Raw genomic sequence first — 15353 nt, 5'->3', positions numbered from 1 at the left:
GAATGCCAAAAACAAAACAAAAATCCAACTTCCTGTTCTGAAGCTAGCGATAATGAAAATTCTTCACACCCGCTGCACCCCACTCCATCAACAAGAGTGTCAGAACCGGCATGCAAAGGGTGAGTTTTATTTCCATAGATTTTTTAAATTGCTGTTCAGAAGTTGTCTAGCAAGACGGCATATTTCTACCAGAATTCCTCAGGGGCGCTGATCCTCTCTAGAACACCGAGGACAATCAGTCTCAAATTGCAGGTAAGTGTGAAAAAGCTCACGTTCTGGTCAGCGCACAAGAACCCGGCGCTGAAAGTACGGTTAAAAGTTGTTTCGACGGGCGTGGAGCAGTTATTACAGCTGTTTACAGCTCCAACTCCAAAGAGGAGCCTGCTAGTGCTGGCATCGGCTCGGGACACGAAGAAACAAGCACCGCGGGCAGGGAACCTCACCAGGGGCACCAGGGGCCAAGCTGCTCGCCGTTAGACGGCCACGGGGGCGGCGCAGGCACCTCTCTGCCGGCCGGGGTGCGAGGCCAGCCAACTTTTCCCGAAGCAGCCCACACCCCCCGGGGGCGGCGCATGCAGGCTGGGCTTTCCAAGTCCATGGGACCCGAGAGGGTCTGGATGAGCCAAGACAGGAACTGAGGACAACCTGCCCTGGACAACCTCTCCCTAGCTCTCCGGCCCACTCCCAGGTCCTGCCCTGTAACTTGGCTCTGAGTGGCAGAGTCCCCCGAGCCCTGCGGCGCAGGCCCCCGCCCAACCTAGCAGGGGAGGGGGCCTCCAAGGCCGCCGCCCCTCCTAGGTGACTCACCTGGTGCCGGTCCTGGGAGTCAGGGGGGAGTGGATCGTCTCCTGGTTCCAAAGGCTGCTGTTGAAAGGACGGCTGCCCGAGGTGGCGGGTGATGGGACCCACAGGGTCGAGGTTACCAGGGCTGCTTAGGGTGCCAGAGGTGCCAGGAGCACCCGGGCCGCTGAGGCGGGACTCGGTGCCCCGTTCCCGCCGCAATTCGGATCGCAACTCTAGGTAGCAGCACAGCGTCAGCAGGTGGAGGGCCAGCGAGAGGCCAAAGAAACCCAGGAAGAGCCGGCAGCTGTTCCCTTCGCCCGCCCGAGCAGGGGCCCCGCGACAGCCGCAGCCCTGGCTGCCCCGCTCCCTTGGCGCTGCTGCAGGCAGGGGTTCCCTGCGCTCTACCTCGGGGTAGCCCATGGCCTCCAGAGACAGCCACTATCTGAGGCCCGGGAGCCTCTGCCTCTGCCTCAGCCCTTTACGACCCCTGACAGGCGGCTACTGTCCTGCCATCGGCTGGGGGCTGCAGGGACCCGTTCCTGAGCGACGGTGGCTGGGCGGGACAGAACAGGGAGCAGCCGCATGTGCAGCTCCACTCCGAGGGGTGGGAAAAGGAGGAGGAGGGGCGGGAGAGAGGGGCGGCTCGGCCCAAGAGGGAATGAGGGAGGAGGTCCTCACCTACCCCGCCCCATGCCTCAAGGGGCGGCCGGGACGCCCAACCACGAGCCCGCCAGGCCTGGGCGCCCCGCCCCCTGCCGTTCCACTCGGGCCTCCAGCCGTGGGGCGGGGCCTGGGGGCGTGGGGGTTCACCTCTGCCTGGCAGCCCCACCCAGCTCTTCCCGCTTGCCCCGTTGTAGTTGGTGACTGCCGCTGTCGTTCATCTCCGGACTCCACCCTGGTTTAACCCTTCAGCGCAGCTATGGGGGAGGGCAGGAGGGGGGGAGGCTGAGAAGAATTTGGGAACCTTGGAAAGAACGTGGAGCAAAGAAAAGGAGGCAGAAACTAGCATTAATAGAAATGTTTGCAATTAACTGCAGTTGTTAATAACATCATCCAGTACTTATCTGTTGCTTTCAATCTTCAAAGCGTTTAACAGACGTTAAACTAATTAAAACAGTTCAGGGTTTGGAATGAAACCATGCCTGCTGTGTTTGCAATTCAATGGCTCGCCAGAAGAAAAGGAGACCTAGGAGCCTGGGAGCCAAACAGACTGGGAATCAGGCAGTCTCACTCCCAGAGTGAGTCTGGGGGCACAGTCAAAGCCTAGTGCCAAGTGCCTAGTGCCAAGTGGAGCTGAAGTGATGCTGTCCCTTGAAGGGTAAAACAGTTTCCTAGGATTTCTTGACATGCTAATTCATTCAACAGATATGCATTGATCCCTTTCACAGTGCTGTGTGAGAGAACCCACAGCCAAAAGTTTATCTTCTTCCAGGGCTGCAGAAGTTTTGAAAGAACATGAGCCTTCAATGAGCAGGTGGGGAAACTGAGGGTCACAATGAGGTGAATTTTTACAAGGGTGGTCCACAGAATGGCCAGACACTATTGGCATCTCTACTTGCAGGCAACTGCTCTGGCCTCTCCACCCTTCCCATGCTTCCCCTGGAGTACTCCCTGGGGGAAGTTCAACAAGTCAGCCAAATGTTCCAGATGTACATGCTGCAACTGCAGCATCTTCAACAGCTGCACCAATCAGGAACAGGGTCAGAGAAAAAAAAATGGCAAATGTCAGAACAATAGACCTGGAAATGAAGAATGGAAAAGATTAGTTGTCAAGAGTCACAGTTGACAAGAGTTACTAGTCTCGGATTTTAGAGAGTTAAGTGGCTGGAGCAGAGCAAGCCTGCACTGTTTTAGCCAGTAGGCACTCTCGTTTCCATGCACTTGAGAAAGGAATAATCAGCAATTTTATTGACTTGAAGCAAGCATAGTAAAAGCCACTGAGAAGGCTCAGTGATGTCCCAGAGCACTTAAGGGTAGGCCTTAAACCTAGGCTGATAAGGGAGAAGAACAACACAGAAGAATATAGCAAAGGAGACAAAAGAAAAACAAAACCAAAAGCATCTGGTGGAGAGGTCAGTGCGTAGAGCCCAGAGGTCATAAACTTTAAATACATCAGCCCCAGACAAGTTTTTCTTCACAGCCTTGTGAATGGTCTCAGTGCTTCAAAAACATCTTTCTGTCCTCTTTTTAACCTTTACCCATGAAACAGAAAGTTTGCAAGAAAAAAAAAAAAACCCTCATCATCACACAGATAAGGAGGAAAAGAAAGGCTTGCAACAGCAGCTCTCAAGATCTACTTGTCCAGACCAGGAATTCTAGATGCTAGGAAAGCCGCCAGGCCGATTTACCTTAATTATCACAGGCAGGATTATTGGAAAGAATGCTAGACCAGAAGTCAGGAGGCCTCACTCTGCCACTGGTGTGTTGGGTCACTCTGAGCAAAGCAACGTACTTTTCCAAGGGAGTGGGGAAACACTGGCTTGGTTTCTCCAACTGTAAAACGAAGAATTTCAACTGTACCGGCTATTACATTGTGCCTTATCTGTCTCATCACTGGCTATGTTGAATTTATTGCACACACAGTTTAAAGAGGCTACTTTATCTTCATCTAAAATGAAAGGGAAAGGAATGACATCCATCTCCTGGTTGTGGTGGTAGTGGTGGTAGTGGTGGTAGTGGTGGTTGTGGTGGTAGTGGTGGTAGTGGTGATTATCAGGGTTTTAATAGTTTCAGCCTCCATGTTCTACCAGCTTTTAAATTTTTAAAATGTATCCCTATTACAGTGTGTGTGTGTGTGTGTGTGTGTGTGTGTGTGTGTGTGTGTGTGATGGGGGGGGCTCACATGCCGCTGAGCACATGGGGAGGTCAGAGGAGAACTTTGTGGAATCTGTTTCACTCTCCACCTTTACATAAGTTCCCAGTGTCAAAGTGAGGTCATCAGATTTGCACTGTAGAGCAGCAAACACCTTTATCAGCTGAGCCATCTCACTGTGGCCCTTCTTTTAATGACTGAACCAAGAAAGACCTTGTTTTCACCATTACCCTCAGAAGCCTTCCGAATTGCTTTTGACCTAGGACCTCATTTTAATTCCTGAGAGGCAGAAATATCACAGTGAGCCAGGGCAGTGAGAAATAGATGTGGTTATAATAATAATTATCATTATATTAATGAAGCACTGAGGATTGAACTTAGAAGTCTCATATACACTAGGCAGGCATTCTACCACTCAGCTACACTCCCGGCCCACAAGCTCCCTTTTATTAATATGCTGTGTGTGTGTTGATGCATTGCTTCAGCTTGCTTCTGTTTGCATAGTGCCCTGTCCCCTACAGCATAGGTCTAAAAATGATCAAACTGTAGGCCACATCCAGCAAACAAATGTGTTGTGTTTCGTATAATATTAGCTAAAACTTGGAATGAAAAAGGAAATTCAATTCTAGCATTTAGAAATCTGGAGCTTTCACGTTTTTAGAATACAGCTTCCCTGGTTATCTAAATATAAAAACAAAAAAAATCACACGACCTGTTAACATTGGATCTATATGCCCATATGGCTACACCCAGCTAGAACTGTCCCTTTGAGATAAACAGGAATAATCAAGTTCTGTCCTTCTCGGTCATTTATCTTACTTGTCTGATACCAAGGTATGAGCTCCTTGGCTGTCATATAATCTGCCATTTCAACATTATTATTTGCTACCCTTTAAAGAAGCCATGCTACCACATTGCTAAATTCACTATCTCTTCTCAGACCTTTGCACATTAGCCCAAGCTAGTACTTTTCACTAGAAGTACTCGCCACCTGCAAAACCTTCAAGAATCAATGTACATATTCTCTTACTTCAGATTTTCTTTCATGCTTTCATTGCACATTGAACATACATACCTTAATGATATCAAGTATCATGTCATATTTTGAGTGTTCATATGGTTTTCTCACCACTAAACTGAGCTTCTTGGCGATAAGAGTCACACCTTTACAATATTTCTGTTCCCAAAACCTAGCATACTACCAACCATGCAGTTGGCACCAAAATTGTTTGATAACTGAATAGGGCATGAAGTTCTCTACAATGAGCTAGACTATCTAGAATTCCAAAGAACTTGTTCATGGGATGTCTGTGAATACTGTTTAAGAAGTACCTTTGGGTCCTGAGCTCAATGACATATATGGAAAGATACAAAGAATGTAAAACCACATGACGGGCTAGGGATATAGCTCAGTATAGAGCATATGCCTAGCATGCACAAGGTCTTGAATTCCATCCTCAGCAGCAGTAATACTAGGATCTGAGTGCAGGGCCTTGTACATGCTAAGTAAACACTATATCACTTAACAGCATCCCCCAGCTACCTTGTAGGCCTTTCTTTCCCACTGAATTTCATTTCCTGTGTTTGCTTATTTTGGCTGAATATTTAAAAAAATTAGGAATTGACAACCCCTGAACAATAAGATTATAAATAAGTTGACAATTCAGATGTGGTGGTGCATGTTTGTAGTCCAGCTACTTGGAAGGCTGAAGTGAAAGAGTACCTTGAGCCCAGAAATTGAAGGACAACCTGGGCAACATAGTAAGATTCACATCTCAAAAAACAAAGGCAAAGATGTTGACAATCCCTGGCAAACCAACTGAGTAGAGTGTGCTTAGGAATTTGGCCGGGACTGGTATTAAATACTTGGTACTATGGTTAATCCGCATAGAAATCAGCGGGGTAACTATGGTGCACTTAGTGGTTGGAGGCAGTTGAAGGGAACGTGGGTTTTTGGAGATAGATCCTCATTTGAATCTTAAATGGTTTACATCAGCTATGTGATGTAATACAAGTCATTCTTACTTGTCTTTGACCACCTCAGTTTTCTCATGTGGAAAAGTGGAGACGACAGTATATACTTTCAGAATAGATACTTTGTAAGATAGCTGGGCTTAAATGGGATGTGTTTAAGAGGGAAGAGTTTGGCTGTACTCTCTCAGGGCTGCCAGTAATTGAGCCTATTAAATAAACTGACAGAAGGCAGATTAACAGAAGAAAATGAATACAAAATGTCTGATGTACAAAAAGGCATCAACATGAAAGAAAAATGAATGTCAAATATGCATAACAAATCCATCTTAGGTCATTGGACCCATTTGGAGCAAGGCTCCTTGCACATTGAAATTTAGAAATTTATCTATCTTCATCATAAGGGAGATGAAGGTGAATGGAGGCAACTATATTCTTTTTTTTTTTTTTTTTTTTTAAAGAAAAGTGAATGGGTCCTGAGAAAAAGTGGTGACAGTGAAGCCTTTCCTCTTCATGACATTAAACTCCAGTTTGTCCTAAACTCCAGGGTATGATACTACACTGTATGGTCCTCTCCAGTGATAACTGTCTAGTCAGCCACAGTTGATGAGATCACCAGGGAAGTGACTCAGGACAAATGAGTTCCTTTTAGAAGACTTATCTTTCGCAGAAAAGACAAGTTCAGGGGAAATCTCTTCCCTATAATTGTTCCAAAGTAGCATATTCAGGATATGACATCCTTTAGAATCTATTTGTCAAATTTTCTGGAACTACAGATGATACACTCTGTGTGTGTGTGTGTGTGTGTGTGTGTGTGTGTGTGTGTGTGTGTGATGTGTATGACTTTTACCGCAAGGGAACCAGAGTAACCACATACAGCAGTTCTCAAGAACATGGTTGAAAACAGAAAAGTTACATATTTTACACTTATCAAATGTCAGTCCCCTTTTCCATACTAAATACACTAAATTTTGAAATAGAACCTGTATCTATTCACCACCCTCCCCCAATTATTTGATGTGAATATCCAACTTCTTTGTATCCATTTTCACTGAGATATCTAATGGACACCTCAAACTTAGCATAGTCAAAACATGGCTTTCTCTCTCAAAATGTGTTATCCTTTGGTACTCTGTAGCTCAGGAAGTGGCAACTCTATCCTTCCGTTTCTCAGGGAAAAAACCTTTGAGACTATCCTTGAATGCCTTATCTACATTTGTGAGTGAGTGGTGTCCGTCCTTGATGCCTTTCAAATATTTCCAGAGCCTGATGACTTCTCATCGCCTCCCTGTCATCGCCCTGGTTTATGCTCTTACTGCTTTTCACCTGGATGACTCTTGGATCGCTATAGCCTCTACCAGATCTAAATGCTTTTGTTTTCCCACTCTACAACATAGTCCCTTACAGAGACATTCTGTTAAAATGGTTAAGTCGAATCCTCCCATGGCTCTCTGGTTTGTTCTGAGTGCTTACCTTGGTCTACTTTGTCTGAATACTGAACATATTTCTGGGCTGCTATCCCAATAATCTTCTCCTTGCTTACTGCATTAGTTACTTTTATACTGTTGTGATAAAACGTCACTACCAAGGTAACTTATAGAAGGAAGGGTTTAATTGGGCTTATGGTTCCAGAAGGAGTATCTAAAATGACAGAGGGGGCATGGCAGTGGGTGAGTGGAGCAGAAAACTGGGAGATCACATCTTCAGTAGCAAACACAAAGCAGAGAGAGAAAACTTCATGTGCAGCAAGACAATAAACTCTCAAAATCTGCCCCCAGTGGTCTATTTCCTTCAGTAAGTTTCCACCTCCTAAAGGTTCCACAACCTCTACAAACAGTGTCCCTAGCCAGGGCCCAAGTCTTCAAATGTGTGAGGCTGTGGGGGATATTTCTCTTTGAAAGCACCACACTCACCCTGATCCAAATATGCTAGGCCCTGTACTGTTCCTTAAACCACTGAAGCATGGTACCACTTAAGAATCACGCCATCTGTAGGTTCCTCCCTTCTGGAAGGCTACTGTCCCACATAGCCACAGGGTTTATTCCTTACTCGAGGTTTCTTCTAAGGTGTCACCTCATAAGAAATCAAATATTGACCAACTTCCTACCATTTCCTGTTCCCTCTCTTACTCTCTGACATACTGAATATTTATTGGTTGTGAGATTCCTCTGCAGCCACAAATAAACTATCAGTTCTATAATATCAGAGGTTTGTGTCTAGTTTTATCCATTGTTTTACATACAGGACAATACGTGCCATAAAATAACTTTAAATAAATCGTTGCTTGTGAGATGAATAAACTCTCTTATGGGAGTAAGAGGAATGAGAAAGGCATAGCCAGGCATTTTGCTAGACCACCAAGGACTTTCCTATACAGTGATTCAGGAAGAAATAACTGTCTTCTTATACATGGTACCTCCTCCAGAGAAAAGCGTGCTCAGGGCCACACAGATAACTAGAAGGAAGGAGGTGAGGAATGTTGGTTTAACATTCCTCTCCTATGTGACAGCCTTTCTCATTAACTTCCATGTGAGTTTCTATTGTGACTATTTCACCTATGAGGAAAGTGGGGTTCAGAGGAATAAAATCATTGGTACAAATTTACAGAGATTAAGTGGTACAGTATCAATTTGCATCTAGGTCTGACTGGATAAAAAAAAAAATCTATGTTCTGTCCTCAGAACTACCTCCCACCTACTGCTGTCAGATCTCAAATGCAGCTTCATAGAGCTAGGCATGCATACTACTGGAGTCCGGGAGGGGTAGAGTGATAATCCAGCTGGAAGTCAGAGTGTCTTCTCCCTCCTGCCTGCCTGCTGTTGACACCATCTTCTACCTGCAACTCCAAGGCCATCATGCACACTATCATTAGATGAGTGTCCTCAAATATAGGTCACATCAGGTTGTCTTCCTGTACAGTAATCCTTAATAACTTCCCACTGATGAACCAACAGTGATCTGACGCCTGGGCCTGATATCCAAGCCCTGGGCCCTCTATTCAGCCCCGAGCTCAGTTTTCAGCTATGTTACCACTAGGCCTCTGTAACTGCTGCCTCTGGGACTCTCACTGTTCAGGAACAAACGTCTACATTCCTACTCTTTTGCCTTACTCTGATCCTAGTCCCATTCCCCTTTCAATTTCCTTCCCCCTTTGTCTCCTTCCTCTACCCATTTGGAAAGCAGTACATTCTCCTTTTTTCAAATGTATACTGCGAATACAGCGAATCTTCTTTTGTGCACATGAACATGTATGTAGGAGTGGGGCATGTAATTGTCTTGTGTATGCGTGTGGTCGTGTGTGTGTGTGTGTGTGTGTGTGTGTGTGTGTGTGTGTGTGCATATGCAAGCAAATGTGTGCCTGTGTGTGTATATGAAAATCCATGCCAGGTGTCTTCCTAAATCACTCTCCATTCTGTTTATTGAAGCAGGATCTCTCCATGAGCCAAGAGCTCTCCAATTCCTGCTCCCCTAGTTAGCTAGCTTGCTCTGGAGATACCCTGCCTCTGCTTTCCAAGTGCTGGGATTACAAGCAGCAACCAGAACTGCCCATCCTTTCCCAAGAATTTGGGAGATGTGAACTCTAGTCCTCATGCTTGCATCCCAAGTACTTTAAAAACAGAGCTATTTTCCTTGGCCTTTGTTAATTACTTTTAATGGTTTATATTTATGAGGTATGCAGTGATAATTCAACTCACATATACCACATGTGGTAATCACATGAAAATAGTTAGCATTTATATCTCCTTGGGCCGTATTTAAGGCCTAGCTTGTGTTCCACCTTCCGACATGGCCTGCCTGCTCACAGCGCTCTCCACCAGGACGTCCTGCCCATACAGCTCATCTGCCACTCAAAGCATACTACACATGATTGCTAACTCATCCCCATTTTGTGCATTTGTCTCATTTCCCCCAGCTTACCTCCAATTCTCCTTGAAGGACAGGACCCTGTCCTAGCCCCCACAGGGCCTACCTCAAGCCAGGCCTTACCAAATCTTTGCTAATGGATTAAGCACTCTGCACAGATGAATTTTAAGCAGAGTTTTGAAGGCCAAAGCGGTCTGGGTTTGACAGAAAGAAGACAGCTGCTCTCGGTGGAAGGCTCAGTGAAATAAAATGCTGAGCACATTTATATAAGCAAGGCTTCCAGGAGTATTTAGAAAACAAATTTAAACACACACTCACAAAGGGGGCAGAACAGCAGATATTTTACCCAGTGGAGGAAATGGCTATAGTCATAACTGACAAAGAAATGTTTGTAGAAATCCACAAAGAATGATAAGGGTACAGAAATTCTTCTTGCTATAAACAAGCAAGATGGCACAACATGGAATATTCATTATACAATAACATCTTTGGCTACTCATGAGTGGATGAGCATATGGGAAAACTCTCACTCCTTGAGAGTAATTTTTCATTCAAAAATAGAAAACCTTACTGGTGGTAGAATGTTGTTTGCATCTATGTCCCCAGCAATATACATCAGCACCACTGTTCAGGCCATCAAGAAGCATTAAAACACATGCTACATATCACTACACAGGGCCATGCCACATTCACATCAGGCCCACAGAGAGATCACAGATTATGTTTTACTGGAGTAAGACTTTAAGAGAAATTTTACAGTGTTTTTACCGTTCATGTTCAGAACAACTGTGTGTGGTAGATAGGCCATTGTGTCTCATTTAACAGGGAAGAACACGAAGTTCAGAGAAGTAGAATGATTTACCAAATATCAAATAGTCGGTAGCCCTGAATTTTAGCCTGGGGTACACTTTCTTATGAACATTTATCATACTTGTGTTTGTGTAGTTGATCTGACCAAAGCTCTTATTGATTTTTCCCCATGATCTGGATTTCCTAGTCATGGGTAATATGAAACTTACCCCAAGGATCTGAGCCCTAGAAAGTTAAACTTTCTCCAGAAAAGGATCTTAGTTCTATGAGAAAGACCTAAAGGCATCTGAAGTTGTAATAACTAGCCTACCCTCAGTTCACCTCAAAACAGGCATGTCAAAACTGATTTCGCTAAAAAGTATTGACTCCTCACTTGGGTCCACAGGTAACTAAAAGAAAGATGAGAGTCTGACATCTCTGCCTTCATTTTGTTTCTGTCTATTTCTTTTACTTTGCCTGACTGCACAGAGACAAGGCATTGTCCCAAACCTGCAGTTATCTCAGATTCTAGGAACAGCAAAACCTCACAGGTGACACTGTTCCCACAGAAGAGGACACTAACCTCTAAGGGTAAGTTTGCATCCCCAGTAACTAAAAGATTAACAATTTGACAGTTTATCAGACCACCTTGCAGGATAGACCAGCTGAGGCAATGTCTTTGTTTGTTTCTATAATAAATACCATAAGTGAAAGCAAATTGAGAGAAAGGGTTTATTTTAGCTTAAAGCTTTGAGTCTATTATAAAGGAAAGCTGGGGCAGGAACTCAAAGCAGGAATCTGGAAGCAGGAACTAAAGCAAAGACCACAGAGGCACTCTGCTTACTGGCTTGCTCCCAAGCTCATGTTCAGCTACTTCCTTATTCAGCCCAGGCCTACCTGTCTAGGGATGGTAGTCCCCACCATGGACTGGGCCTTCCCACGGCAATCATTAATTTAAAAAAAAATACCCCACTTACATGCCCACAAGCCAATTTTAATAGAAGCAATTCCTCAGTTGAGGTGCCCTATTTCCAGATAATTGTGTCAAGTTGACAAAAACTAACCAGCACAGACAATAATGGGTTACAGGTGGGTGGGCAACTTCCTCTTTGCAGTGTGGCTACATTAATCTTCCCAGTATTAGGGACAGGTGCCCAAGCCTAGCTTGCTGGGGATGCTAAAGTCCAGGCTTTCGTTCTATAGAATTCCCCATCTAGACAGATGAAGTATTGGCACTGAGAGATTTAAGTATCCAGTTCATCCAGAAGTAAGAGGGTATGTACCAAGCAATGCATTAAGTGTTAGAAATGAGAATATATAAGTGAATAACAAAACACGAATGCAATATACACATTTTTAACAGAATTTTATTTTTTTTATAAATGCAGTTTCACATAAAAGTGCCTTGAAATGGCTTTGCTCCCCTCCCCAAACATACTTCTGAGCTGGGCCAAATCCACAGGGACATTTCTATGAGCAAAGAAGTGCCAAATCTTACCAGTTTCAGGGTCACTTTGAACAAAGGATGCAAATTATCCCATTCACATGATTTCCTGGGCCAGCCAGATGGCTTTGTAGGTAGACACTCACTGCCAAGATTGAGTATCTGAGTTTCATCCCCAGAATTCATGTGGTGGAAGGAGAGAACCAACTCCAACTCCTTCACGGTCTTGTCTTACACACACACACACACACACACACACACACACACACACACAGAGAGAGAGAGAGAGAGAGAGAGAGAGAGAGAGAGAGAGAGAGAGAGAGAGAGAGAATTAATAAATGTAAAAAAAAATACCAAAAAACACTTTCCTTAAAAATGCTGAGAAAAGGGCTGGAGAGATGGCTCAACCATTAAAGGCAATGTCTCACAACTAATAATACTGAGAAAACTAGCACTTCTATAGAATTTAAGCGATTTTTCTTGTCTGCTTAGTGCTTGCTTGTGGGGCGTTTACTACCAACCCCACAGCTCCCCAGAGTTTTCTTGAGTGTGAGTAGCGTGAAATATTAGATAGAAGGATTTATTGAGGAGACGCTTGTGGAGATAAACAGATAGAAAATAAAGGATAGCCTCAAGCCTGGAACCTATTCCAACGGCCCCGGACTGTCTCTGGCCAGGGTTTTTATAGAGATGCCAAGGGGTGGAACAAAAGACCTCCTCCCCCAGCACAGCCAAGTGCAGACCGTCTCAGACACCTGCACTTAGGCCCATGGTCCTAATAATCCTCTATGCGGACCTGCTGGGTAAAGCCACGAGGAACCCAAGGACAGGCTCCCACACTTGCTGAAGGCTCAGAAAGAATTAGGTAACTGTTTGGCTCCTGGGATTGTGGAAATTGTAGAAGCAGAGGTCCAAGATGAACAGTTAGTACCTGAAGACAAGCTCCAAGTTGAACTTGAGCCTTAGATACTAATGTTTAATAATATAAATAAATATACTTCTATGTAATATAGATATAAATCAAATGATAGAATTAGGGTGGATGAAAGAAGGTATGGGAGAATTTGTAACATGTAAAATATTATATAATTGTAACATATTAAGGTAATAGTGTAATCTGCAGTCTCTTTCTGGACAAGTGTCCTTAGGTTCTTGGCATCTTGTTCAAAAAGTCAAAATACAATAGCAAAGTAGCAAGGAATTTTATTGAAAGGTAAAACAAAACTACAGGATATATATATATATATATATATATATATATATATATATATATATATATGCAAGGAAACAGTATAACACCTGAGCTAGAGTACTAAAGAGTCCCTGGTTACTGGGGAGGAGGAGCAAGTTGCTAAGGATAGAGTGTTAGTGCTCTCTTTGAGCACAGCTCTAACTGTCAAGGCATGGGTTATGTTTGTACTCATTGTGCATGCCCTTTCCTGTGACACACCTGATTTTAATCAGATGCATACCCAATCATGCATGGGCATAAGATTTATGGTAAATAGAAGATTTTCCCTGAAAGTTCATTCCTGAAATGAACAACCTGAAAGAAGTTGTCTTACTGCAGATGTCCCTAAAACCAGTTTAGACTGAATTGGCCCATTTCACTGAGTTCAGGATGGTGTTGATCGCCAAAGGCGAGTAACTAAGGAGTTGCTAGAGAGAAGCAACCCATTGCATTGTTTGGAGTGTGTTGTACCTGAAGCTTAATGTAGGTGGGTGGCCCAGGTTACTAAGTAAATTTCTGGGAAGGGGTGGATGTGTTGCTCAAGTCAAGTGCTGTCCCAAGTTGCTAAGCTTCATCTGTTTCCTTGCTTCAATGCCTATTGTGTATTGAGTACCTACTATGGCACCATTTTAGACAAAGTTGCATTTTAATATTACTTGAACTTCAGAAATAGCATTAAAGGTATATTATTTATTCTCCTATATGTTGAAAAAATGGTTCAGAGAAAAGTAATATACCTAACTGATATAGCAAATGGTAGTGCTATGACTCAAATCCAGATCTGTCCTGATTCAAAAGTCCACATTCTTTCCACCATACCACGACATACAGTTTCTTTTTCATACTCAAAAATCCAAGAAAGGGCCAAGGAGATGGCTCATTAGGGAAAAACATTTGCCACACAAGTGTGGCTACTTGAGTTTGATCCCAAGAACCCATGTAAAATGTTGGGTGAGGTTGCATGCATCTATAATCGCAGCACTCCTACACTGAGTTGGGAGGCAAAGACAGGAGAACTGGTGAGAAGCTTGCGGGCTAGCCTGGAGTATGCTTCATAGTGGCAGAAGCAAGAGAGATCCTGCCTCACCAACGTAGAAGACAAGAACCTACTTCTCAAAATTGTCCACAGACCTCCATCTATGCACAATGGCATGCATGTGCACACACTTACACACTTGTGCAAACAAGAAAGAAAAAAGTAACAAATTAAACATTTTAATCCAAAGAATAAGTTCTCCCCAATGTTTAAGATGAAATCTGATAGATGATAATAGTATCCATTCCTCTTCCCCAGACAGTCTAATGGAAAGGTGTGATACTGAACCAAGCTGTATTAGATCTTGGAAATCATGAAAATAAATAAGAAAATGCCAGCTGCTGAAAGTAGAAACTCCAAAGATTGCACAAGATACAGTCCCCCCCCCAAAAAAAAAAAATAGTGAGGTGTGTCTGCGGCCCAGAAAGGGTCTGAAAATTGCTACCACAGAAGAGTAGTCTTGGTGGGAACTAGGGCATATAGCTCAGTAGTAGAGAGCTTGCAGAGCATGCCTGAGGCCATGAATTACATCCTTAGTACTGAGAAGGGGAAGAGTCACGGTATGGAGGTGGGGTGAAATCTTGGGAGCCTTATATTTATTCTTTTATCTGTCCATTTGTTACTTCATTCACATATCCACCAACATTGCAGAGAGATTTGAGTATTGGCTTATAGAACTTCTGTAAACTGTGTGAACTAATGGATGAAATACCAGGAGGCCAAATCCAGCATCCCATAAACCTATAGCAGTCCTGACCATCATCTTAAGCCTTCTTTTCATACAAGTTCATCTCAGTCAATTTAAGGATTTTGTTTTGCCTGTGGGAACTTATATCCAATTAACACTGGTAACACAGGCTTTGCTTGACTGAAAGGCGCCTTACCTGCCAGCTGCTGAAGAAGAATCTTCCTCAAACTCTTTTGCTAGAAGACTGCAAACTAAGCTTTGCCTGGCAAATGAAAACAGGAGCCGTAGAAGCAGGAGTTGAGACATTAAACCCATGCCTTGAGGGAAGAGCTGCCCTTAGGAATATGCCAAACTGTTTGGGAGTAAAGCGACTAGCCAGCTAAGAGAAGAGTTGGCAGCCCAGAGAAGTTGCATGATCTGGGTGTCACTACTATTCCCAGTCATCAGAAGTCGGGCCCTTAAACTTAAAACCTTAACCCGGCAACACCAGGCCTGACACCCCAAGTGCATCAGAATTCTTCTTGCTTTAAAGCCTTCCCTTAAAAAAAAAAAAAGAAAGAGAACTTCAAACCCATTTCCTTCCCTCATATTCTATTCAGGAGGTCAGACATGGAAGGCCCTGTGGAGAACAACTAGTCTACCCAAGTATTTTTCAAAAGAAACTAAAGCTTTAAGAGCCCTTTAAGTTAAGAAATGTGTTGGACTGATTCTCTCTCTTTTATCCCTCAAGGAACT

General features: G+C 43.9%; 1 protein-coding gene across 8 annotated transcripts in view; it reads right to left on the bottom strand.

The window, feature by feature from the left end:
• Eda (ectodysplasin A) overlaps positions 1-1497 on the bottom strand; it is a 377498-nt gene extending 376001 nt beyond the window's left edge. For all 8 annotated transcript variants that reach the window (XR_005090028.1, XR_003736102.2, XR_005090029.1 and 5 more), the window contains exon 1: positions 808-1497. Coding sequence is in view for 5 of the 8 variants with exons in the window: in XM_028883904.2 (XP_028739737.1) it covers positions 808-1203 (396 nt within the window). In the remaining 3 variants the exon portion in view is untranslated. The remainder of the gene's footprint in view (positions 1-807) is intronic.
• Positions 1498-15353: the final 13856 nt, after the last annotated feature.

This window comes from Peromyscus leucopus, chromosome X, assembly GCF_004664715.2.
Source record: "Peromyscus leucopus breed LL Stock chromosome X, UCI_PerLeu_2.1, whole genome shotgun sequence".
NCBI classification, from domain to species: domain Eukaryota; kingdom Metazoa; phylum Chordata; class Mammalia; order Rodentia; family Cricetidae; genus Peromyscus; species Peromyscus leucopus.
Note: the sequence above shows the minus strand (reverse complement) of the source record. Positions and strands in the feature narration are given on the sequence as shown.